A 27288-nucleotide genomic window follows, 5' to 3' on the forward strand; every position below is an offset into this window, starting at 1 on the left:
TGGGAGGGAACTATCCTTAAATAGTGAAGTTATAAAGATGTGGTTTCTGAACTTATTGCCACATTGCTAAACTATCAAAATACATGTTTCAGATGGAGCTTGAGATAGAGCTTTTTCAAAGTTGTACATTTCTATGTAAGCACCATATTTATCTTTATACTAAAAAAACGTTTTTATTAACAATTTTTTGCTTCAACCTTACCTTTAATATTTAAGTAGATTTAATATAAAAAGTACTTTTGATACTTGAGTACAATATGTATCTGTTACTTTTTTCATATTCTAAAAGGTTACATTCTAAAAATAATTTTCTGGCAAGAAACAGACGTGCTCAAATTTGTTGGGACCCTTAGAGCTCATCAAAATAATGCTTCATTCCTCCTGAAGAGTGATGGAATTATAAGCTATTGTATCATGTATACTTACATGCCTTTGGTATGTCATAAAATAAAGCAAAGAAGCTGTGGAAAGAGATCAATTATTGCTTATTCTACAAAGTTATTCTAAAATGGCCTGGACACATTTGTTGGTACACCTTAGAAAAGATAATACATAATTGGATTGAAATATCACTATAAACTAATTTGTTTCTTTTATTAGTATCACACATGTATCCAATCTTGTCTCAGTCACTGGTCCTCCAACAGGATAATGACCCAAAACACAAAAAATAAAATCACCCAAGAATGGATAAGAACAAAACATTGGACTATTCTGAAGTGGCCTTCTACGAGTCCTGATCTGAATCCTATCAAACATCTATGGAAAGAGCTGAAACTTGAATTCTGGAGAAGGCACCCATCAAACCAGAGACAGCTGAAGCAGTTTGCCCAGGAAGAGTGGGCCAAACTACCTGTTAACAGGTGCAGATGTCTCATTGAGAGCTACAGCAAACATTTGCTTGCAGTGATTGCCTCTAAAGGTTGTGCAACAAAATATTAGGTTAGGGGTCCCATTATTTTTGTCCATGACATTTTCATTTGTTTTATTATTTACAATATTATGTTGAATAGAAAATCTAAAACAAAGTCTGATTTCTATTAAATATGGAATAAACAATGGTGGATGGCAATTACTTTTGTCAGTTTCAAGTTATTTCAGAGAAAATTGTGCATTCTTCGTTTTTTTGTGGAGGGGTAGCCCACCAACAAATTTACAGCCTAGTTTGATTACCATTTTAGGTCAAAACAAAAATAAACCTGAAAAGCCAAAAACCTTATATCAAGAGATGCAAGAACAGCCATTTCAAGGAACAGTTAACTCAAAAAACACTCTTATTTACTCACACTCTCGTCATTCCAAACATGTATGACTGACTGACTGACCTCTGCAAAAAACTAAATAATTAGTAGAACAGAGTTGTAAAGCTGACTGCCATTTTAAAAACACAAGATCACTGAAACATTTATCAAAATATATTTTGTGTTTCCCAGATGAAAAGTCATACACAAGTTTTGAAAAACATGAGAGTGAATAAATGTCAGATTTCTATTGTGGGTGGACTTTCCCATTAAAAGCCTTTTAAATTAAACATTTCAAGTTTTTGCAATTGCATCAAGTTAAATGGAGGACAAATGAACCAGACAACGCAGTATTAATAACCAATAGAATTTAATGAGCACTCCCAGTTCTGCCCTGTACCCCTCAACTAGCTCCACCCCCTCTAGAGCTTTCCCACAGTAAACGGGATCAGGCAACCTGCCCTTTCACCAGATCTAAACATGTATGAATCCATGTATTTTTGAATGCATGTGTGTCTGTGTTTCCAAGCAAGGAACAAATTAATTCAAGAAAAATTTTGAAATATTAGATTCCGTCCAATTACACAAAGACAAACAGAACATACTTGGGGCCATTGGTTAGCATCGCTAAAATACCCTAAGAATACGCTCCCTAAAAATGCAATATCAAAACAGCATAAAGCAAAAATAAAAGAGAAACGCATGTTTGACATCTCAAGTCAAACAGCACCATCTACTGGTAGAGCTCAGCTTTGGTCATAGAATAGGAGGGAGGAAGGGGGCAAGACACTAAGTCAAACAGCATCACCTACTGGTAGAGCTCAGTTTTGGTCATAGAACAGGAAGGGTGTAGGGGAGAGGGTGTAAGGGGGCAAGACACGAAGTCAAAAATTCTCCAGATAAAGCTAGACCTTTCATTACTCACACAGTACAAATATCTGATTCCCAGAACATAAGATAAGCTTACTCGAAGGTCCAGCGATGCTGAATCAGGCTCATCAGCATTATTTCATCAGACAACAGTTTTGATTAAAATGAAACATGAACTCATTGCCAGTATTGCTTTTCTTAAGTTTAAAGATCTCAAGGCAAAAGGAGGCGAAAGAGAGATGTGTTGCAACAAGCTTTGCTGTCACAACAGCATCTCCAGGTTCTTCAGGAGTATCGTATGAAGATTATGAATGAACAGGCGTATCCCATAAAAATAAAACATCAATTAAAAAATCCAGCTGACCTCATTATAATGTATTTGTGTGTGTGTGCGAGCATTTGTGTTGTTGGGTGCCGGGCAATATACCAGTCTCTCCACCTGTCGTTTTGGCCATTACACTCAGAGGCAACACACCCTTCCTCTGGCTCCCTCTAAGGAGTGCTTTTCACTCCCCTCCTTCAAAAAATAAAGAAGAAACAACCCTCCAGACTCCTAGGCGCAGAAGAAGGGTGGAGGGGGATGCGTCTCATCTTCATTCCTCTCAGTTCCCTTACTCCTGCTCCCTTGCTTGGCAGGTAAGGGTCAGGCTCCCTTTCCAGTGGACTTTAGAGAGGGGCGGAGCAAAATCACCACTCCCTCTCTTCCGATCTAAACAAGCGAGGATGGGCGGGATGCTCAATTTGAGGCGCTGCTGTTAGAGGAGCTAGAAGTGGAGGCGATGGCCATGCTGGAGTTACCCGTGCCAGCCACTGATTTACGTATGTGCGGGAGGAGATAGGGATCACTGGCCAGCTGGTGAACGTCAATACGATCCTCCTTACGGTAAACCAGACATCTGCGAATGAAAGCCTAAGGTAGAGAAGAAAAAATGCAGAAATGCATTACATTGATAAGAGTTTAGCCTATGAAAGTAATATAAAAAAGCATGAAGATACAGGTTGATATTGCATTGCAGATTTAATTAATGAGTTTTGCAAAATAAAAACCACATCAATAAGGGAATAAGAAGCACAGTGGAGAAATACCTTGGCCTCAGGTGAGACTCCGGGTTTGGGAGGAAACTGCACCTCTGTGGCTTTGAGAATAGTGTTCTCCTGCAGGATGTCTTGCTGGGACTGGTTATGACCGAACGGCTGTGTGGAAAGACAAAAATTGAGTAATGAGCAGACAAACAAAACCTTAAACATATCAAAGGACAGACAGATGTCACAGTGTCATTTACCTTCTTCCCATAGAGGCACTGGTAGAAGATAACTCCAACAGACCAAACGTCCACTTTGTTAGAGATCTTGGGTGGCTCTTTTCCAACCACAAAGCATTCTGGGGGAAGATACCTGGACCACAGAAAGAAATGTTCAGTTTAATGAGAGCTCAGTGACAGTGAGCATATTTTTGTGTTTATATTTATCTATTCCCCTAATCAATCAATTCTGTTAATGACTGTAAGTGCACATTCACTTACCAGTATGTTCCCGCCCCCTGTGATGTCAGCTCCATGCCATCCACCCCATAGTTATCGTCGTCCATAATCTTAGACAATCCAAAGTCTGTAATTTTGATCTCTCCACATGCCGTGCCATTGACCAGCAGGATGTTACCTAGCCAAACACAGGGGGTCAGTACATTCACTGTTCATGCAGATTGTGGTCATGGCCTCAACTCCCATGTGAATCAACATATAAAAACCTCTGGGTTTGTGGGTGTTATACCTGGTTTGAGGTCATAATGGATGACTGGTGGTCGGATTTCATTTAGGTACTTGAGGGCGTTGACGACTTGCATGATGATGGATCGAGCCTCTTTCTCTGACATAAGCTTGTGTTGCTTCAGGTAGAAATCCAGATCGTTCCCCTCACAATACTCCAAAACAGTGCAGAATCTAGACACAAGAAAACATTTGCCTGATGTTATGTCTCATTAAAGGGCTCAGCATAGTCCAGGCAAATTGTGGGTAAAATAAAGCTCGAAAGCATTGAGAGACGGTATAGTGTTTAAGAACAATCCAACACCCCTTTGTTTCTGGAGTCGGGGTTTATATGACATATGCAAATATATAACACATCCACCAAATACGTAATGCCCGTCGACCAATGGTGGCTCATGGGTGTTTACCGGCCAACACAAACTTTCCTGGAGAGTTCTGTTTGGTTGGCGAACTAGTAAAACAAATTGTCGTTTGGACCAGATTTTGTTCAAAATCAGTTCACAGATGGTCGTTTTTCGATTTCGAATGTAGTATGCCGACCCAATTAGCAGGTTTAGCTATCTGTTCACTTTAAAGAGTTACAGTGAAAAGAAAACAGAACAGATCAAAGTACATATTTGAACAATGAATGACAAATAATGCACTGGTCAGGGGAAAAATTGCTTTACAAGATGACCATATTTACATTTCAACAAGAGCAAAAATACTCACGAGTCCGTATCCAGGGAGAAATAGTCATAGAGTTTGACTATTCTGGGGTGGTCTAGCTCCTTATGAATCCTATATTCTCGACATGCATGTCTGAAACATTAAGTCGATTTCAATTTAAAAACAGGTTCATGGTTTAAGATATTTACTAGAAGCACTTTAGTCTACAATAATGCAGTGACCAATATTGAATAAGAGTTGTAGAGGCATTGCATTGGACTTACTTGTGGTAGTTCTCTTTCTTCTCATCCCTCCAGTTTTTATTGAGCTGGTGAATCTTCACAGCCACATACCTCTGCTCAGTCAAATCAAACGCCTACAGAAAGAGAGGTTTTAAAAAACAAACATGCATTGGAAAAAGCCTTAGCATAAAATCACAGCAATGCCCATTATTTAGCATCACAGATCTTGTCTCACCTTGTAGACCTCACTGAACCCTCCTCTTCCCAGCAAATGCAGGAGCAAGTAACGGTCATTTAATGTGGGATGATCTTTAAACCTGTCAGAGACAGTCACATTGAGGTAACAGATAAAACTCCAGGTTCAAACACCAAATTAACTTCCCCCTAAAAATACAACCTTTGAGGATCTAAATGCAGCAGAATGCTTCGTAAAAACCAAGTGACACCAGTAAATGAAGGTACTTTGAGATTACATACTGTGAATTATCTTCATTGTGGATTCTCTTGAGCTCTCGGATGTGAAGATTACGCACACGCTCTAACCGTTCCAACTCCACCTGAATCTCAGCTTCCTCCTGTCACACACACCACAGACATAAAGATCAGCTACCATGACATTGTTAATATTATCACACGTGTACTACGAATACATGCATACCTTCTTCAGGTGGCCGAGTCTCAGTTTGAAAATTTCTTCCTGCTCATGGTATTCTGCTAATGATAACCTGCGAGCACATTGATAAACAAAATATAACCAGAACGACAATTACTGTTCAAAATCCCTGAAAGCCCAGCAGAAAGCAAGCTTACATCTCGTTCTCTGCGCCGTTGCTCTTGCTCTTTCGTTTGTTTGGTTCCAGGTTCGGGGGAGGAATCTGATTGGCATTGGGTGGTTTCTTCTTCAGTAGTAGTTTCCTCTGCCTCTCGATGTCCTCTCGCTGAGCATTCACTCTCTCTTGTTGTCTATATATAAACAGAGCAAAATATGATTCATTTCAATGTTTATAAAATAATAAAATATGGAGAGCTGTCAGAGTGACTATATAAATGCGCTAAAAGGCTTCTTTAAAATCATTGGGCTTTATCAAGACATGTCAGCTATGTCTGGGATTCAAAAGTCTAGAAAAGGTATCGTCACACACAGAAATCCTGAAAGTGGAACATTCACTCAACACATTCCTCAATAGCTTCATGATTAGATTTATGAACATACAAGAGGGGCGTGAACCTGACCATGTTCTGCAAGTGTGTGTATGCAACACTGAAGTTTGTGTGTACATACTTGACTAGATTCTGAAAGGCATAGCCGTCTGTCCACTGCTCAGTGAAGGACGCTCCATGTCGCACAGTGGTAAAATGGCCCAGACGCAGGCGGTCCTGCATGCTCTTTTCCCTGCATGCAATTTTCTCCTGCTTAGACTGAGAAACACCCTCAATTTAGGAATGATGTGAAATGCACCAGACATATCAACCTCTGTATATCCACATGCAAAAGCACAGCCAACTTTCAAAGAGACCATGAAAATCAAGACTTTTTTCTAAAAACAACCATGGTATTTATCCTTAAAATAACTTTAAGCCACGCATTAATTTTGTGATCTCATCAGACACACACCTTTTCAATAAGCAGTTTCTTGCTCATGGTCACACATTTGTTGAGTCGTTCTTTACATCGTTCCAGCATTTTCTGTTGCTCATCTATCTGTCTGCGCAGGTCGCAATTCATCTGCAAAACACCACCCCTCCAACATGAGTGCTGCATTCCCCAATAGCTCAAAATAAAGCCTTTCACAGATAACTTTCATTTCAGTTCCCTTGTTGTGAACAACAGCCACTTGTATTTTAGATAACTTACTGTGTTTATCAAAGTACATACCCTGAGCAGATCATCAATACGTCCCTCTTTCTTTTCCAGATCTGAACTCTTACTGCTCTCCAGCGCTGCTATCTTCTCCATTGTCAACTCCGACTAAACCAGCAAATAAAATTATCTTTTGTTAAAAAAGCTTCCCGACCCCAGGGTTAGAGAAAATGAAGTGTGTCTGCAGGTGTAAATATGCTGTGTAGGCCTGTAGTAATGTTGTGTTACCTGTGTGGTTCGGTGCTGCATGTGTGTAGAGGCTGACTTGTGGAGACAGGAGGAGTGGTCTGTGTTTCCTGCGCTGATGGAGGAGGGGCTTCCTTGCTGCACCTGTCAATCAAAAACACATTTTCATCAACACACACAGTTTGAGAAGGTCACATGCAATTCTATAGGGTCAATCAGCTGTACAAAAATGCTACCAAATATATTTTGAGGTCACACAGTTTAAATTAAGGGAGAATATGCAACTTAAATGGTCGCAATTTCGAGCACTCCATCGTGCCAGTTGCTTGAGGATATTGTGTTCTCGGGAGATCTTGTCACACCCCTACAGATCAGTGAAGGAAAAGAAAGGGTCAAGTGGTAGAAGACTCACAGCAGCAGGAGGGTTGGAGAGAGAGTGTTGAGGCGATGAGCGTACCACTGGAGGAATGCCACGTGCTGGGCTAGTGCCAGTACCAGTACCACTGCCCCCTGCAAACTGCATGCAAACCATGCCATTAACAGACATCATACACAACAGATAATTAGCATGACAATTAAAGCTTGATTTATTCGCTTATAACTAAATAACAAGTCAGTCTGAAAGCTCTAGAATAGCTGTTAAATCGGTTTAAATTGAAATATAATCAGCTGATCACACAAACACTGGTAAGAAACAAACGTACACTAGCCTACCTCAAAATAATCACTGATTTTGTGTCCTCTTCCTCCTCCTTTGCCTAAGAAAAAAAGAGCTTCCGATATTAGGAGAAATGCCACTATGAAACATTCATAAAATAGCTGCAGAAGATGGTCATTCTGGTCTTACAATGTGGATGGAATGTGATAGACATTAGAACATTATGCTGTTTTCATATCTACTTTCACCATCCCAACTGCGATACTCAAATCAACTCACCCTGGTTGTCATATGGGTCTCCTTTCCTTTTACGTGCTCTCTGGTCATTGGATTTCTTCTCGGGCGTCTGGGGAGAAAGAAAAAAGAATCCATGACATCATCTCATTCCACAACCCTATTCATTACTCAAGTTCCAAATGTTTCCTTTGAATTGTTCAAGGCAACAGCCTCATGCATCAACAGCCTCACCTTTATCCAACTGTAGAATAAATGAATAAATCAATACAGATGTGCATTTCAACGATTAACACAATCCATATGTCCTGCATTAATAAATGGTGCCACTAAATCAGGGGTTAAGGAAACAACTTTCCTACTTAACACTGCTGTTCCTCAAACTTCAAGACGGACCTCCCCGATTGTCAACATAAAACATGACAGCTGACAATAACAATTTTCTCTAGACACATGGATGCTTCGAGTTTGGAATTAAGCCCAGCAAGATCAGAACTGCTTTACATCACAAGCACCAAATTAGTACTAACCTCCAGCTCTTTGTCACTGAGAGAGCCCACGCTGCAAAGGCTCTGATTAGATGACTCGTTGTGTCCAGAACCCTGCGGAGAGGAAGACAAATAACTAGACTTTTTGAAGGAAATGCAGGTGTTTTAAAGGCTGTAAATGACAGACTTCGCCATAATTCTTTCATCCTCACCTGTTAGTGTGAACGAAAATTAAATCAAGGGTCAGGAAAAGAATAAATGGCATACAATGGTGACATTAAAAATAAAAAAAAACAATAAAGTGTAGGTGTCCACACGTATGAGTTTTTGAACAATACATTTTTCCTCTTTTTGGGAAAATAAAGCATTCACACAACTGAAAGCGAAGTAGGGCTGAATAACGATTAGTCGCAAATTTAAAGTTTTAAAAAGAAATTGTTTTTGCAAAGCATAACCCTTCACAATCCAATAACACAGCGATAAATACCCATGCTCTGCACGGTGAACCTAGACGTTTCTTTAATAGAAACATGTCATAGATCAAAGGGAATGCGACCACTATGGCCATTGATAATTCATCTGATGAATTAATGACCTACTGGAGACCCTCCGCAGGGCTGCAGACAATTTCTTTTTACTAGGAGTACTGTAGCCCCTGACTGAAATTTTTAGGAACGCAAGCAAAAATGTAAGTTCACACCTTAAAATAGCCTGCAATGCAATATTTTTATAATTTTCCCCAAAGTATCAGTATTGCTGATAGAGACATAAGTTACTTGATGACCGCAGATTTGGTTCTGCTTATGTAAAAAGAGGCAAGAGTCTACAGAGAAGCTTTGTTATTGATTGCTTAATAGAGAGACATTAATCTGAATCCATTTGAACCAAACTGCCTGCATTGTGTGCAGCAGCAGGAAACATCACGGACGCAAGTGACCCGCACAGTTGACTATCACACACAGCCTGCACTGTTGGCAGGTCGCATTCTACCCATCTTTCCACATGAAATAACAACTAGAAGAAATATTCGAACTTGTAGGTCGCACACAAGTTCTTATTTAAAAATGTTGCGCTGCCTCAAATAGTGAATAGAGCATTGCTCCGATTACATCCAGCTGCTTGATATTACTGCCCAGTCCATAGACTCCAGCGGTCCTAGAAATGGCCAACAGGCTTCTTGTGCTTCTTCTACAAGCCAATGTCCTCTACTGATCCAAACGTGAAGCCACATAATAAAAAAATTCAAAACCATGGTAAACAACTACAACAGTATGAAATTTGAGGCAGTGCAGTCTGTGTTTATTCAAAATCAATCTTTTTGTCTCTGTAACGTTTCATTTTCTAAAGCAGCTCTTGATGAAACATAAATCTTGCATTCACAGGGTCAAGTTACCCCACAAATTGCATCCCAATTCAGCAAATACGTTTAGTCTGTCACCCTTCATCCAATTTTAATCTCTTTAAATCTGATAGACCTCCAAAAAATGAGAGTAAAAATTCAGCAAAAATAATTGCCCGGTGTGACATCCTCTATCAAAATAAGAGCTGTTCTCAAGGGGAGCCGTCTTAACTTGACAAGCAGATCTCTTTTTGGCTCAAAACACTCCATCTTCGACTTATTAAATTTACACTTAAATGGCAAGTATCAGATTTTGTGGAAATGGCAGAAAACAAAGGCTTTATTCAGACACCAAAATAAGGGAGAGGAAAAATGTACACTTAATTCATGAACACAGACAGACACATTGCCTAAAATAACATAAAATAAGTGCCGGATTAAAGAAGGGAAAAAAGAGAACGATGCTCCAGAAGCGAGGATGGATGGATGGATGGACGGATGAGGTCGGATGTGCAGGAATTGGTTATTTTCATGAACAAATAGAAATCGGGGCAATGAGGCAGAAATATTTCAGCATGAGACCGGACAGACCTTGGCAACTCCGACTCCTGTGAAACGCGCCTCAAGCAGCTCCTGCCTACGAGGATCCAAGCTGTGCAATTCCTCCATCATGGCTGCAAAAGAGAAGAAGAGTTACATTATGTAGCCATAGTGATGTTGCCAGATTGACAAGACAGTAATGTGTGTGACAAGTTGAGTCATATGTACCATGTTTTCGAGTCCATTCTGAGACTGAGTCACCCCCCTCATACCCTGAATACCAGTTTACCCATTAGCTCACTCCCACCCAAAGCTATATCCAACAGATACTCAATGGCGAAATAACATGCAAAATCTTTAGACATTGTTTGCCCAACCACAAGGTGTACACTACAAAAATCACTACAGTTTAGTCAATCAGTTCAGCTTTGATAATTGTTCGACAACAAAATAAAGGCAATTCATGTAAAAGTCGATATCAAATATAAAATATTACTGGTGATATGTCTGAACTGATAAAAACACACTCTGAAACCCAGGATTTCCCCATTCAACAAGAAGTATTAAAACATTTGTGAGCTTAACGAGTTATGTTTAAGTTTAGTTCTCACAAATCTATTATCATTTAAACGAAATATCACATTAAACCCATTATTTAGTAAGCACTCACACTATATTGTTTAATTTAGGAGACATGGTGAATTAGCATGGTTATTGAGCTAGCATCTTAGCTACATTATTAGAGTGTGTGGCTGGACTAAAATAATCGACAACTGAAAGACTTAACACAACAAATAACATTATTCAGAACGAGAAAACACAATACATTTAAAAATGCAAATGTCCTAGAAGTCTCAATTTACCCCCGTGCATCTATTGTCTGTTGTTCCCCGCAGCCCCGAAAACCCTCTTCAATACTGACATGCACACTTGTTTTACCTCTGATAAAGCTGTTTTTCACCCTCTTTCTGATAAATTCAATCACTTTTCTTCGACCGCACTCCTCTTATGGTCTCCCGTCTCGCCCTTCCCGCCTTAGCCCGACATTTCAGCGCTTGGCCTCAGTCGAATCCCCGACCCTCGCCAGCGCTTGGTGCACGTAATGTCGTTAGGGGACGCCAGCTCCGCGTCCTACTGTGGGCCGAGGACTGCGAGACCTCCGCGGCCTTGATATGGGGCTTGATCTCCCGAACCCGCCTTTCTCCGGTGGCCTCTTAGATGTCTATTTTCTTCCAGATTTAGAACATGTGGCACTTCACACACGTCTACAGATTTCCCCTCCCAACTTAATGGATTCACTTCGAAATAAATCAATCTGGATGTGGTTTTCGGATATCAGTTTATCTTGTTTGTCTTCGTTGCTTCGGGTCAGCACCGAACCGGGATCGAGTCCTGGAATGATGATAAAATTGTTCTTTAAATTCCGTTCCGCCCGAACAGAAGCTTTGGAAAGTCGGTTGATTTAGATTGAAAGATTCCAATCGGATTCGTTAATTCAGAATCGATTCGGTTCTCATTTTTGCAATGTAAACAATAATCGGTAAATCTCATATTTTCTCGTGAGATTGTGCAAGGACTCTACCTTTCGACCACGCCCATATCCCCTGTTCAACACACTCATCAATGAAAACCTTTAAAATCATTAACACTCTCTTAATAAAGTTAATAAAGTAACATTGTCTAAAAATATTAACTTTGCAATATAAAGATAGTCCATTGAATATTGCATTGTACCAGACGGCAATAATTGTATATGTGCCAAGGGTATTGCTATGGCAGTCAAAACTATTGAAGAATAGAACCAGGGTATAAACCATATTTTGATGTTTGGGAATCACTATTCACTTTGTGCGGAAAGAAGGATTGTTGTCACATTTATGCAAAATGTTAATGCTAAACTTACGTCACATTACATCAGTTTGAAGTTAAAGATGCATTCGGTTACATTATGCCATTACTATTTTCCCTGCTTATAACATTCCTCTGTTGTCTGATATAGATCACAAAATAAGACAAAATTAGACCCAAACAGTTTCTACAAATGAAATTTCCTTAATGACAACTAATAAGCTCTCCCTATTTTTCATAAACATTTACTCTTAAGCACCATTAACTTTTAATCAAAGTCACTGAGTGCATCTGTGACGTGTCAGAGAGGACCTGGCCCTCCCAGCTGAGTCTGTTTTTTTTCTCCTTTTATTTATCATTGGAGTATGGGTTCCTTGCTACAGGGCTTTGTTGACTTGCTCACCGGGAGACTGTAGTTATTAGTTTTTATTTGCTAGAACGATCTTGCTCGTTCTATAAACACCATGCACTGTGTTTGACCTTTTCTGTGTGTTTCTTATTTTCTCCTGTAAAGCTTTGGAACAATGCACATTGTAAAAGTGCCATATAAATAAATTGAAAAACAGGTGTGACTTAAAATAAACTAAATACATGACACTGATAATATATAGACACATACAGGCAATGAAAACAATGTTAACTTTGGACAATGGGTCAAATCGTCTTATAAGGACGATAAAGCTTTAAGTAATATCAGATTCGAGGTGCTTAATCCTGCTCTTTTCAGGATAATATTGAACTTGAACCATTTATTCACAGATCGCTTTAAGATTACAAACAGGAATGTGTAAAATTCCCAACCTTTCATGACCCTGAGAAGCCAGTCTAGTGATGTCATAACTGATGAGAATTATTCATTTACGATCATACATTAAGTTTTGTGTATTTTGGGAAAACTAGCTTTGAGGCCATTCATAATTTGTACTCTTTACTGTTTAATTTACAGTCTTTCTCACTCTCGTTACAGCCCTTTCCCAACTTCCTCTAACAATGTGAAATCCACTCAAAAAATGAAAATATGCTATAGGTCTATAAACCTTTTAATCAACATAAAATGGTAAAAAGAAAAACAGAAGTAATAAAAGAGCTGCCTACGTACTTAAATACTTGTTTAACACCATCCTCATTTATTTATAAGATAAACATTTTGAACATCTTTAAAAACATCAGTCAATGTGATGGTCAGGCAGTTAAGCATCCAGAGGTGCATTTTGGGAACAGAAATCCTCCATATTGCTTTCTCATTAGACTGCAAAAGATCGAGCCGCATTTCACTTCCACGGATTCAGCATGGTGGTCCATTAAATCAAATATGCAGTCCTGTAATCTGTTGCAACCTGTCCATCATTACAACATTCTTATGGGTCAACACAGTCAAATCTCACCACAACGGCTTCAATTTTAAGAGGGTGCCAAAGCTTTGCGATACTTGCATTGCACCCAAACTCTGTACATAGTCAGCTGCTTCCCTCTGTTCACTTGTAAGCGTCGGTCAACCATGTTTTGCACCTTTTCCAAGCCAGCACTGGAGAAAAGATCATGCAGCTCATCTGCAATAGGAAAAAATATTATGAAACCAGTCTAAAAGGCAATATAACGGTCTAAGAAAGTACAACATAAGCTTGAACATGCATTTACCTTGCATGAAAAAGTAGACGCGTGTTCCATCTCCTCGAACATAAAAGTTTTCAGACAAGCACCTCCCTAAATAAGCAAAGAACAAAAGTATGCAAATTGCATCTATTGTGCATTCCAATACAGCAAGAAAGGCTTTGCAAGACACAGACAATAACAAACAATTTATGTTTTGCATGATGAACAAATAAACAAATATGCAGAAAAAAGTACCTTTTTTGAAACGAAGCTGTGCCATGTCGTAGCGACCATAGTCTCGGAGTAAAAGTACTCCTCCTGGCTTTAGCAATCGTGCTAATCTATCAATAGCATTTTGCATCCTGCAAGAAAGTATGAATTAAAGTATTTACAATACTTTTACATCAGATATACACATTTTTCACAAAACTTTGTAAACTTATACACATAGCATTTCTCATATAAATTACTATATAATAGTTTTCCTCACTATTGTAAGTTGGTCTGGATATAAGCATCTGCTAAATGCACTTACTTCTGAGGATGCAGAGCAGAGAGCACAAATATGAGGACAATGACATCCAGACTCTGGTCTGGCATTGGATACTCTGCAGACTCGTCACTCATGTCATGGACAAACGCATGGCAGTGCGCTGGGTCGTATTCTGGATTCGACTGCCACGAAATACATTAAAACAAGCGTAAAACACTTTAAATATGTACTAAATATCCAAGAAATATTTTGTTTCCCCTCACTTACTTTGACAAGATCAATAGCTGCATTAGAGAAGTCACAACAGTAAACAAAGAGTCCTGGGTCACTACAATGCAAAAAAGGACAGATGCTATCTGAGTGAGAGATACCAATGTAATTAGAGAGTTAGTTCATAGCTAGATTCACTCACTTGTTAGTTTTCAAGATGGGAAACACTGTATTGCCAACTCCACAGCCTACCTGAAAATTCAGAAACATTGAAAAAACCATTAAAAAAGGGAACATGTGCTTTTTAAGTTGGGTGTTTTCACCCAAAACATTTTACTTTTTTTTAAACTGCTTTGAGTACCAGAGACATGTAATCACAAGCTGCTTCGAAACTCACCTCCAGGATCTGATAAGGTGATGAGTTTCCAGGAAATGTACCATTACTATTAGGCGAGGATAGATGTTCCCCATTTAATAAATGAACGTGTTCATTATTTGTGGTTTTCGTCTCTTCTGTGTTTTGCAGATGCTTTTGTTGAGGGGCCAGCTCAGGGAACTCTGTAAACAGCCAGTGGCGATCCTTGAAGAATCGGTTCTCATGAATGGTGTAGAAATCATTCCAGTATTCGTTGGCTCTGCTGTCAAACTCCTCTGAAGGAAAGGTACCAACGAACAGATGCACATTAAGCAAAGCAATAAAATTAGATATCAAGTTCCCAAGAAGCAGGTTAAAGTTAGACTGTTTTACTTTTAAAAACTTGTGTTAAAGGGTCACCTACATTTATTCTGTACTCTTGAAGTAGATATGATAGATATTCAAACCTTGTTTTTCTGCAGGGAGAGGCTGACTATTTTCCTGCACTTTCTTCTGGGCGGCAGCTTCCTGCTCTGCTGACCACTCCACGTTATCCCTAGAGCAGATTAAACCAATCAGATGTCACCTTTAAATCATACCACTAACATCACTGACTCGAACAACTACTGCTGCATAACGTTACTTGTAAACAACTTTTACAGAAACAGTAACTGTGCACTTATGATTCAATGATGTAACTGAAAACATTATTTTATCTGTAAATGGCAATACATACTCGAAAGTTTCACCAAAATAAATGACAAACCCATTGCATGCTCGGACAACATCAGCACGACTCATCCGAATGAGAGAGACTCACCAGGCGTTGTGCTGAAACACCTGTCGCGGGTCTGTCAGGAAACGAGTGCCGAACTGCGGTCGCTTTAGGACCTCAGAGACATTCTCCACGGGTCCATTAGCAGCTTCGGACACGTTTTCCGCGGAGGAATGCTCAGCAGCTACAGCAGGAGCCGCCATAGTCACGCGAACCGGATGCACATGGTAGTTCAGTGTAACTCTCCGCCCACTTCAACGGTTCAGGAGGAAAGATCGCCACCTATCGACCTCTCTCAGACACTGCGCTTAGGCTGTCAGTATCGATAGACTGCTATAATGACCAATTGAAGGGATAGTTTTTCTAAATTTAAAGAGCAAAAGATGACAGAATTTTATTTGTGGGTGAACTGTCCCTTTAAATCGAAATAATTCTTAAACTTGCGAACCCACATAAAATGTATATCTGTTAATGTATATATATCGCCTTAAATTAAAACGTTAAATCCATTATGTATTTATTTAAAGTAAAGTGTCCATAGGCCTGTATTACTTGCTGCTATTTGTATGTAAAACACAATAGTTTGAAGAATGTTTAAGCCGCTCTCTTTTTAAACGATCTTAGTTAAAAACAAACGAAGCATCATTTATTGCACGATCTGATACGGGCAGTGATTGTGTTTTATAAATCAACACATTACATTTATATAAATCTCCCGGATAGCTATTAATCATGTTCCAAATAACAACATGGAAACTCGTGTGCAACTGCTGCCATGGAAACTACAGTTCCAGCCAAAAAAAGTGCATATCAGTATCTATGGCAACAAAAGTTTCCGAAGCAAGACATGTTTATTCAAGAATATGTCAACCAATAATGTGTTGTAGGGATTTATGTTACTTTATACATTTTAATCCTGCGTATTTTCCATTATGCTGATACACAAGGAATTTTGGAAAGGAAATAATATTTCTAATTCCCAAAGTAATTCACTTAGTTCCTAGGAAATATTTTTCAAATAGGCTTTTGACACTTTATGCTTTAATAAAACCAGCTGCGGTTGATATATCTGGACTGTTGATGATGCTGAGTGGATCATGACAGCTCCCACATCTCCTTGTCGTAACTTGTCATATGATGTGATGTGAAGGTGATGTGGGGCTTCCAACCGGCCCCAGCATCATTACAAGCCATCAGAATCCTAAGGCACTGAAAATAGACTGTCAATGTGTTATTATGTAAATCATAGCTTCTTGGTTCAATGGCTTTCTGATTTCTTCTGGATTCACAGTTTTTCTCATTCATGAACCAAGGATTCAGAGAGACTCAGAATAACATTTGACCACTTCTTGTCACATAACCTTTCACTGCCTTCCCTGCTCTCTGCTGCACTTTTCTTACCTGGTTCATTGGCTCCTCAATGGAATCTTTACCTCACTTTTACTTTTTGTGATTTTGTGAATATGTGCCTCCTAAGAGATCTCTCTTTTTTCAATTAATTCAAGGTGGAATATAGTGTCTGAATTGGCTATGTATATTCTATTACGATTGCATAATAATAAAAATAAGAATATTGCATAACTTTCTATAAACTTGCATAAAAGTTAGATGCATGGGATGTGCATGTGAAGAAATGTGGATTTATTGTACATCATAAAACATGAAAAAGGCAATATTGAATTTAAAATTGGAAAGTTAAATGAAAGTTCATTACCATGATATGGTCATTGTGAAGTGCACGATCATCAATCACAGATTCAACGTAAAACAGTTAAATTAAGCAAACATGTAAACAATTCAATGTAATTAAATTCAAAACATAACCATATGTAACACATAAAACCAGTCACATAACTGTTATGACAATGAGTTATGATTAAAGTACTGCAGCACAAAAAGCTCGATGCAGAAAAAGCACACAAATAAATCAGTAGAGTTTTTGGTTTGAGCTTCACAAGATGTCGTTTGTTTTATTTTTAAATGCTTTTCTCACCACCTCTCTGGAGCCAGATTTGAGCAGAGATATAGTGTGTGTATCGTTGCCCGCAGCTACATCGAGGTCACTGATAGCCAGAACCCCTGCAGAACTCCTTAGTTGCTTCCTTTACTGTATTCCCAAACATTCAGATGATTTTTTTCATTACAGTCTCACCTTTTGACTAGTACTTTATTAAATCCTTACACCTTATTCTTAAACCAATAAGCTCTTCCTGTTTTTCTCTTTATCTTGTTAGCATCGTTATGAAATGTAATACAGTTTTACCTTTGAAAATGCACGGGTGTGGAGATGTGGAGCATTGGGCAGTAAGGCACTTTTAAGCATCATCCTTAACAACTTAATGATGTAAGTTTAAAAGTCCTATTAAAATTGATGTAAAGTGCAAAACAAAAAAATAGTGCTGGAATGAATAACAAGAAAACAGCATTTCAGCCACACCATTTCCACAACAGCGTTCATATCATATGATACACAGAAATTAAAATGAAAAGACAACAATACTTTAACACATATATCTATGGCATGAATCTAACATGTGTGATATATTTTTATCATCACAGTTAAAATAAAGCACAACAGATTACAACAGAGTGAACCTCATCCATAATCACTATGGCAACAACTGCAGGAGAGTTAAATAAAACTCTAGGAACAAGCGAGTGTGTTACACTGGATTATTGATGAATCTGATTGCCTGACACACGTTCCAATGGTGTTGACTAATTTCAGTTGGTCGTGTTTTTTCTGAATGTATTATAAAGTTAATCTTAAACTGTTTCTAAGCAACATATGAAATAAAGGCACGGGAAGGGGGTAAATAGGGAAGAATATTTGTAGGGGGTGCATACTGTATACAGTGTGTGAAATGTCATGAGTAAAATGATTGACTTTTGACCAGTGAATTATTAATTTAAAATGCTTCAGTTCAATTTTATAAATCCATTAAAACCACTCAATCCATTTGGAGATGTAATGATGTGATGAATTGAGAGATCATTCTGAGATTAACTTTGAGATGTGATGTCATTCCTTATTGCCACTATATGCCACATTTTGGAAGGTGCTGGTGGCTCCTTTGTAGAGTGGATTATTACCCTATAAAAGAGAAGAGTGATCTTCATTATTGCGTAGACACTAAAAGTGAAACCTGTGAGTAAAATTCAATGTTCTATGTTTTCAAAATTTGTAGGAGTTCAATTAATTTTTAATGAAGCATATACTTTCGCAAGAGATGTGTTTCGCATGCAGTTTTGTATGTTTTGTGTCTTAGCTGTTTAAAAAAACTTTAACTGTGCTGCAAAAATCAGTTTAACCAGCATTCAAGAAACATGATGCAAAGCATACTGGCTTTTCCACAAGCATTCTAACGGATTAGATCATTCACACAGCACGCGGATGCGGTGCGGTCCATCCGTACAGCACGGCCTGTTTTAAAGTGATAGCACACATGCTCAAAATGAACACGAATTGAGAAATGCAGTTATTTTACCACAAATAAAGCATACTGCTTATTTATATACATGTAATTTGTTTAATTAAACAATAAAATCCGATTAAAATGTCGTGTAGTACAAATATTCTACAGTGTTTATATTGAGAGAGGAAGGGGCTTCTCTGCAGATAATGACAAGCAGGTGGTCCAGAAAGTACAAGACAGCACTGTGATGGATAACACGCGGCTAATTATTGATGTAGAGAAATACCTAATTGACTTTTATTTCTGTGTTGTCCTAAACTTAATTCAAAGTCATGTTTCTTAATCTGGATACACCATGGAAGTTGACGGTGTTAAATATATCTATCTATCAACCACTCGCACTACACAGAAGAATCACAATGATGAATATAGCACGTTTTATATACTTATATATAAAAACTTTCGATCAATCATATATCGGAAATACCCATTGTTGACTGAATCACACAGACGCGGACCGCTAGCGCGCTACAAACGTAGTATGTGTGGAAGCTCAATGGCACATGACGGATCTGTCCTGCATACGCGTTGCTCTGCATACATACTGCAGACGGAGTATGTGTGGCCCAGCCATTATCTGTAGGCTACTTCCCATTGTCCACTTGGTGTCAAGACTGCGTTGAATGTAAAGGATTTTTATTGTGATTTTTATTGTGGTTTAAATGAAATATTATAAAAAGCTGTGAAACTGTTTTTCGTGGTCGGTCCTTTGTCTGAGATTTTGTATCTGAGGTACCCACCCAGCAGCTGTATTGTTTGAGACTTCTGATCAATAAATTTCAACATTTTCTTAACTGGCCTCTCTCCAATTTTGAACACGCAGAACATTGTTGTAATGTTCATCAAATGATAAGAAATGAGATCACTGTATGGGTTTAAATGTGTAATATTTGATCGTCACAAGAAGAGCTATCAACATTTGAAGAAAAAGTGAAAAGAAAAATAGTAGCCTATTTATTAAAGATCAAATTAAACATTTTAAACGTTGGACTATTGTAAAATTGTCTAAGCTCAGTGGAATATTGAGTACCTTAGTATCTTAGTTAACAATTCTTTTTTATGAAGTGTCCAAAAAAACTATGACGCTGTGTTTATGTTGATAAGTCTTTTGCAATATCCCGCCACACCTAAAAATGTTCTGGTACCTCTATCAGCGATTGGGTCAGCCTATAAGCTTAAACACGGCTAGACTGTGCATGCTGTCTTACACAGTTTCTGAAAAAACATTTTGAGTTACAAAATTGGATTACACAATAAACCTGGCATTACTGAAAATAATCCCGTACATGACTAATATTCAGACTGAGTTTGCAAAACTTTGAACACATCATCTGCTTTACACTCGGGTTTAAATGTTAAAACAAACATGTTGCAAAACTCCAACCACAGTTCTCTAGATTAGACACGCCCATTCTAACTTTTTGTTTGATTTGTTTTGTCTTTTAATATTCATCCCAACATAAAATACAATTTTTTGAAATATAAACTGATTGTGCACATATATTACTGTATATTGCTAAATATTTCATTTTTTGTGTATAGTTACTATGCAAAACCACAATTAAAAGAACTACGTTTTTAAAGTTGTGAAAATGTTTTATGGTTGTGTGTGTGAAGAGAAAAGGAAGTGAAGTATATGTAAGTGGGGTCAACTTACCGCTTCCCACTTAGCCTTGGCTTTCTCCTCCTCAAATTTAGCAAACTCTCGGTGGTCATGAACAGTGATCAGGAGCTTCCACACCAAGAGAGCAGCCAGTCCAAGCAACAGAATAGCACCAACTACAGACAGAACAACTACCAGGACATCAGGACCCTTCGGACACTCTGTAAAAACATAACAGGAACAACAAAAAGAATGACAATAATTATTTGTTTTTAAAATGTATATGACTACTTCTTTGATTTAGTTTAGTTGTGTGAGTGAATCTTGTGTGGAGAATGTTTCACAACATGCCGCAACATGTTACATGTAACAGTGTCTCTCTCTCTGCCAATGCCTGACCTGCTTCTCTCACAAGATACAGGAAGGACTTTCCGCTGGCATCTTCATAATACTGGAAATTCTGCACACAGTCATCCTCATCTTTGTAGCTGCAGTTCACTGAATTCTTCTCACGAAAGACTGGATAAAACAGATGAATCAGAAGGTAAACAAAACTTGTGTTTCATTGAGAAAACACAACCATCCAAAATGCCACACTCATTTATTGATCGTTATGTTCACATGTGAAAACACTCTAGGTCACTTCTAGCTCACTTTAGGATGGCTTTCTTGATTTGAACAAACATGAAGAGTTAGATGAAGACAACAGGGAGTAAGAAGAAAGAAAGTGAAAAGAAGAGTAGTGATAGGAAGAACACACAAATAAGCCTATTTGTTTACTGTTCCTTCAAATGTGCCATTTGAGAATATGTTACAGATATATGATGGGGATTGGTTTGATGTTGGCAGTGTAGGTTATAAATATTCTGGTCTGGAGAAGAGATTACCCAGCTCATCCACTGGCACAATCTCATCTCTGCAGATGTTATTGCAGTTCTTCTCAAACAGATCTCCTCTCTTGTAGTGTTTACACTCCACACACTCCCTGCAGTTACACACATAGACAAACAACATACACTTGTATGAACACCTGCAAATATTTTTCTATCTTACAATTTTTCATTAAAAGTCTCTTGTTTCTCCGATTTTTGCCTTAGTAAACTGATATTTACCCCCCTTACGTTTCAGAAAAAATCTGATATTTCAAAAGAGACTCACACATTGCTTATTAAATTATTCCATGATCAAATTATTTCATTTGTATCATCATTATTTCCTTAAATTATTTTGTAGGAAAAAACATGTTACAAGATGTATTTAAAGAAAGATAAATAAACTCTCCAGAACTATAAAGCCGTTCCAATGATCATTTTTTAATCAATAACAGATCCTACAGATATCACCCTCACCTAAATATAAAAAACCCAAACAAACTGAAGTATAAACTTGCAAAACTAACTTTTTGATAGTACAGGCATCTGGGCAGGTGGGGCACTTCTCACAGGTTAAGCCATAAGCTCCTGGTTGGGTGCACTCACAGATACCACACGAGCAGTGGCCCCGACCACTGCAGAGCAACCCTCCACTCCCTATACAGGTGTCGGTGCGGGTCGAACAGTCACAGATCTCGCCAGACCACCCTGAGTTACACTGACAGGACCCACAGTTGCACTCGCCATTACCTAACAGAGACAACACATGTGGATTAACAGACATAGGAAGATCATCTGGACATCTGTGAAAGTGATTGTAAAGATTTTTTATCAAGAATTTTAAGGGAAGAGTGCATCCAAAAATTTTAATTATTAAAGCCTACGTTACTCACACATGACCTTAGAAAGAATCCCAGAGGTGGACAGTAGTGAAGTATTTTACTCTATTTATCTGTACTTTATCAGTGTTTTTACTTTGTTAAACAATTAAACTACATTACACTGCACTGTGAAGCGTTATAATCACATTTTCTACTCTACAACGCCCTATTGGCCACCATTGACTACCAAAATTACAATGATAGTCAAAAGTGCCACAGAAGGGTTTGCTTCCCTACATTCTTCAAAATATCTTCTTGTTTGATCGAGAGAACAAAGAAAATGACAAAGAAAATGTTCCTAGTTAAGGGCGGCCAAGATGTGTTAGGTTACTGACATTCTTACAAATATCTTTCTTCTTTAACCCAAGGGGCAAACTAAATAAAATAGCAGCTCTGTGCATTCATGTTAATGTTTAACCAACAAAATAAATATTTTAAATAAAACATGATAAAATACTTGTATGTGATTGACACAAATTTAGAGCTAACATCTTTGTCTCCCCTACTAAATCTACAAATCTAGCATAAATCCAGCATATCTGTTTGGCTGGGCAGTGGATGACATAACCTAATGTGGTGAAACATATGGGTGAGATAAGAGTGAGATCATTGGGTAAAAGACGCAACGTATAATCGTCCCAAACATGCCATTAACACCTATAATCACATTGAGCTCTGTATTTCAAGAATTCCCATCCTTACCTGAACACAACTTTCCCTTAGAACGAAGACAGCCAAAATCGTCACATTCACAGTATGGGCCCCAAACCTTCCCGAAATCACTCGAGCGACAGGCACATTGGCCACACACGCAGTCTCCCCGCCCGTTACAGGCCGGTGTCTCTGGGTTAGGGCTACACCTGTCTTGCTGGGTGGGCTTATATTCGCCCTCGGAACACTCGCATCGGGAGCCCAGTCGGCCCGGATCGCACAGACACATGCCACACTCTAGGGTTCCGTTGCCATGGTGACAGAAGGAGCTCGCGGGTTCAGAGAACTGCTGACATGTGCAGTCGCACTCAAATTCAACAGTGACCTCAAGAGTATCTTTGAAGCCCGTTGTCTTTACAAAGAAGGTTCGGTTCTTCTCTTTGGGACAGCCGTGAAGTTTCGCTTCTATGCTGAATGAGACCTAAATGAGACAAGCGAATACACATCATGAACTACAAAGTGTGTTCGAAGTGATCATGGAGAATATTTGGACCTCCTTTACTGTCTGATGGCAGACTAGTTCAGTTAGTTCAATGTTTATGAATTATGAAGTTGTATAACGTTTAGAAGATAATTTAGTTACTAAATTATCAAATGAGTAAAGCATCAGGTTAGCATACCTTATCCCCAATTTTGACTCCGGCACAGGTTCGGACACCAGCAATGACCTCTCCATCCAGACAGGTTGCGTTGATGAACAGCGATAACTCTTTCGGAACATCCAAAAGTTCCAGCTCAATCTTGGACCTGATCCTCTACAAAAACCAATGACTATAGAATGATATCTGAATCACAGAATGATACCTGAACACTTCAGTATAAAAAGTTACATTATCTTTATGTTTTCTTTTTAAAACAAGTTAAACCTATTCTCAACTAAACTAAATAAATGGCATAGTTCACCTGAAAACTAAAATTATGTCAACACAAAAGAAAATATTTTGATCAATATTTTTGCGTATATACAAATGATGTTCAATTAACAATGTTTGGGAGAAGCAGATTATCGGCTCGGCTGATCCGCTATAAAAAATCACTGCATCTACCCTATCAGCTCCCCTCCCTGAGCCCACTTCTCCCGCAGGAACACAGGGAGTGCGCTCTGGGTTCAGGCCGGTGAAAAGCTCGGTGAACTCACCCTGGACACAATGCAAAAAATTACTTTCTTGTTGCCCAGTAAAAAGTCTAATCCTTCTTGAATCAAGAAGTATTTTCTTGACTGGCAAACTGACCTTAGAAAATAAGTCTTTATTTTTAGTCTAGACTTTTTTTTTACTGGGAAACAAGAAAATAAGACTAAGTAAGAAAGTCATTTTTTGCATGCGGGGGGGGGGGGAGTTCTCCGGGTTTCGGTATGAAACTCGGAGCCCACTCCCAGACAGCACGGCAAATAAACATACAATTTTCTACCCTTACTCTATCGTTATTATCTGCCTAGGCAAACTCATGAAGGGAAGTCAATGGGGGCCAGTGTTGTTTGGTAACCATCGTTCTTCAAAATATCTTGGAACCATCCATTTGACATAAGATTTAAACAGCCATTGTGTTCACAGATTAAAAGCACAGAAAACAGCGACAAGCTAAAAACAGAACCATTATTTTAGAATATATAACTACTAACTTACTGCATAAGCATCCAGAATAAGTTGAACAACATTTTCTGAATTTCTAGAGAGTGTTCCCACTGCAGAACCAGGAATCAGCTCACTGTAATTCTGTAAAAACGCAAAAAGATATAACAAAACGTTGTATTCATAGTCTGTGTGTATGTCGTATATGCAAGTGAGTTGTATGTGTTTGATAAAATTGTATAAACTTACATGATACAGTGACACAATATTACTGGTTACAGCGAAGATGAGGTTGACATTATTCTCAGTTATCTTGTCTGTGATTAGACCAAGTGAAGGATAGTCCTACAAAACACACACTTTTAAATATAAATGTATTTCAATATATATCAATATATATACTGTATATATATATATATATATATATGAAGACCTTTGGATAAATGTAGATAACTGAGATAACTAGTTTTAACATAACATGTGCATATCAGTGAATATCAACCAAACTGCAGAAAAAAAAACACCTAACTAACACAATAGAACACTATAAAAACATTATTTTTGATTTTTTTTAAAGAGAGTTATCTCATTATATATATATATATATATATATATATATATATATATATAAATAAGCTCGCTCTTAGATTTTTTATAGTTTGTATATTGGATGTATTCTGTAGACTGACCAGTATAGTAGACATGTCATATTCATTGTTTTTGTTGATATAGCATTTTCCATCATGAGGCTGGACAATTCCAGCGAGTCGGGCGTCCAGAGCCAAATGACTCCTATCATCACTAGCGAAGACCAGCAAATGAGAGGCATCAGGCCTCCAACCAATTTGATCCTGGATGAAAAAGAGTGATGATTATATGCTATTCTGATGTATTTCCAATGGACATTTTTGATAGCCTCATGCTAAGTATGTGAGAGTTGACACCTGTGTATAAAACCTTGTTTAAACCTGCTGTTTTATTTTTTGTTTAATTTGTTCAATGTGTGTGTGTGTGTGTGTGTGTGTCACCTTGCATACAACTGCTTGCAGTATAGCATCAAATCCTCCTTCTGGAGCATCTCTATTTCTGGACACTTTCTGTTTATTCACTTCCTCTGTGAATCGTTCTACCTGTTCCGTCAGAGACAGCACATTGTGATAGCCAAATTGCGGGGGGCAGGTTTCACGACTCCTATATCAACAGAAACACATCAGGATCTCATATGGTCTGCTACAAGCAAAGGTGAAATTATCACAACTGTGGCTTACTTGTAGCAAGGGTTGCTGATGATTTTTTCAGGGTAAATGAACATATAAGGCGAGAGAGGTTTGTCTACAAAAGCTCCAAACCCCATGCGTAGATTACTGGTGACCCTGCCTAAAGAACGAGGCAGTTCATTGCCCAGAACAAAAAGCTTCTGCAGGTCATCTTTCATGGTGCTGGTCATATCCATCAGGTAGTAGAGGTCAACGGGGTAATCGGCTACTTGCTTTACATTGACGGTGAAATGCTTTGAATCGCCTTAAATAAAGGTGGAATAGAATATGGAAAGAAATATAAATCTAATATACTAATCAAAGTGGATAGTTACACAAGTAGCACAATTTTCATTAAAAATAAATGATTGGGAATTGGGAAATATTAATATATATAAAGTATAAAGTATGTGAAGCACAGACCTGGCCTGAGTGTCAGATGTATTTTTTGTGGTTGCATCTGCACGATGTTGCTCGCGGAGCCCCCTGCCCTGTCACTTAAGGCGAGGTCCTTTAGTATCTTTATGCTACTAACTGGAAACTCAATAAACTTAACACCACAACCAGACTGAATGAGATTTGCCTTCAGATCACAACGGGACAAACTGGAAACCCCCTTTCCAAAGGTCTGACACACACATTGTGAGACAGTGAGATGATTCAATGAGCTCTTTCATGGACATTTATGTCTATGCACATTTTTTGTTTTATTTGTTAGTGTATGTGGGTATTTGTTACCTCCTGAGAACACCAGGCACATGTAGGATGGATAGACAGACATTCTTTACAGGTACTCACTCCTCTAGAAGTGCAAATGTTAGAGCCTGGAAACATGACCAGAAATCTTACACTAATTCATCAATATTTTGGTTAACGGTGCAAATGTTAACAGTTCTCATGAATTGCATTGCACAGAGAATATCAAAAGACCAACTTACCCACAGCCGTGGAAACTAGTGCTACAGATATCCAAACTTGCATCAAAGTAACTCTCATTTTAACAAATCCAAAGCTACGGGCCAAAGAACTAACAGCCTCCTTTTGTGGTAGTTTTCTACCTCCACTCTGCCTAAGGTTATGTATGTTCAAAGTAGGAGTGGAAACCATCATTCCGAGACATGTTACAACAGATGACACAATGCTTTTTTAGCACTTTGCAATCTCGTGTGTGTTTCTGAAAAGTGTGGCTTTAGAATGAAACTTAACAATACTAAATGAAGGTTTGGGTCCCGTACATTTTTTTTAACAGTAAACACTTCATTTAAAAACTGAATTTTTTTGAAATAGGCTTATCTTTGCAGTTTTATAGAAGTTATCCCATTTCAGCTGAAGGTCCTGTTATCCCTGTGGTTTGATGTGTTTTCTAAGTGTTTATTTTATTGTATATTAAGTTGAAGGCGCATATTTGTTTATCATTAACTGCCTAGTATTTATAATTGTATAAACACCACAGCACAACACTGAACAATGTGTTTAACACCATCTAGTGGTAATATGTTTGCATTACACAAGCACATCAGAAGCTTATACTTCTGAAGAGAAGAAATATAAATATGTATAAATAATATATT

General features: G+C 38.3%; 2 protein-coding genes across 3 annotated transcripts; both read right to left on the reverse strand.

Annotated features, from left to right (window-relative positions):
• Positions 1 to 1596: 1596 nt before the first annotated feature.
• tlk2 (tousled-like kinase 2) lies at positions 1597 to 15568 on the reverse strand. 2 transcript variants are annotated; one of them, XM_079456584.1, is made up of 28 exons: positions 15393 to 15568; positions 15040 to 15128; positions 14615 to 14868; positions 14420 to 14469; positions 14275 to 14335; positions 14050 to 14189; positions 13770 to 13876; positions 13560 to 13625; positions 10125 to 10207; positions 8237 to 8308; positions 7752 to 7818; positions 7529 to 7572; positions 7227 to 7331; positions 6857 to 6958; positions 6644 to 6736; positions 6383 to 6493; positions 6050 to 6186; positions 5578 to 5730; positions 5426 to 5492; positions 5245 to 5342; positions 5003 to 5084; positions 4810 to 4901; positions 4589 to 4678; positions 3882 to 4051; positions 3635 to 3770; positions 3395 to 3506; positions 3198 to 3305; positions 1597 to 3021 (listed from the first exon to the last, which is right to left on the reverse strand). In XM_079456584.1, the coding sequence occupies exons 1-28, from the start codon at positions 15548 to 15550 to the stop codon at positions 2848 to 2850; spliced, it is 3021 nt and encodes a 1006-aa protein (XP_079312710.1). In that variant the 5' UTR covers positions 15551 to 15568; the 3' UTR covers positions 1597 to 2847. The 2 variants fall into 2 exon arrangements, with proteins under 2 accessions (XP_079312710.1, XP_079312709.1); XM_079456583.1 differs by lacking the exons at positions 13560 to 13625; positions 13770 to 13876; positions 14050 to 14189; ... (3 more) ...; positions 15040 to 15128; positions 15393 to 15568 and adding an exon at positions 11013 to 11644.
• Positions 15569 to 16966: 1398 nt separating this feature from the next.
• itgb3a (integrin beta 3a) lies at positions 16967 to 26778 on the reverse strand. The gene is made up of 15 exons (XM_079457324.1): positions 26656 to 26778; positions 26456 to 26541; positions 26141 to 26345; positions 25730 to 25982; positions 25490 to 25652; positions 25151 to 25312; positions 24711 to 24806; positions 24516 to 24605; positions 23511 to 23645; positions 22882 to 23311; positions 21826 to 22048; positions 21314 to 21411; positions 20826 to 20945; positions 20481 to 20647; positions 16967 to 18441 (listed from the first exon to the last, which is right to left on the reverse strand). Exons 1-15 carry the CDS (start codon positions 26711 to 26713, stop codon positions 18370 to 18372), a joined length of 2358 nt encoding a protein of 785 aa, XP_079313450.1. The 5' UTR covers positions 26714 to 26778; the 3' UTR covers positions 16967 to 18369.
• Between the last annotated feature and the right edge of the window lie 510 nt (positions 26779 to 27288).

Source organism: Barbatula barbatula (assembly GCF_947034865.1).
Source record: "Barbatula barbatula genome assembly, chromosome: 5".
NCBI classification, from domain to species: Eukaryota; Metazoa; Chordata; class Actinopteri; order Cypriniformes; family Nemacheilidae; genus Barbatula; species Barbatula barbatula.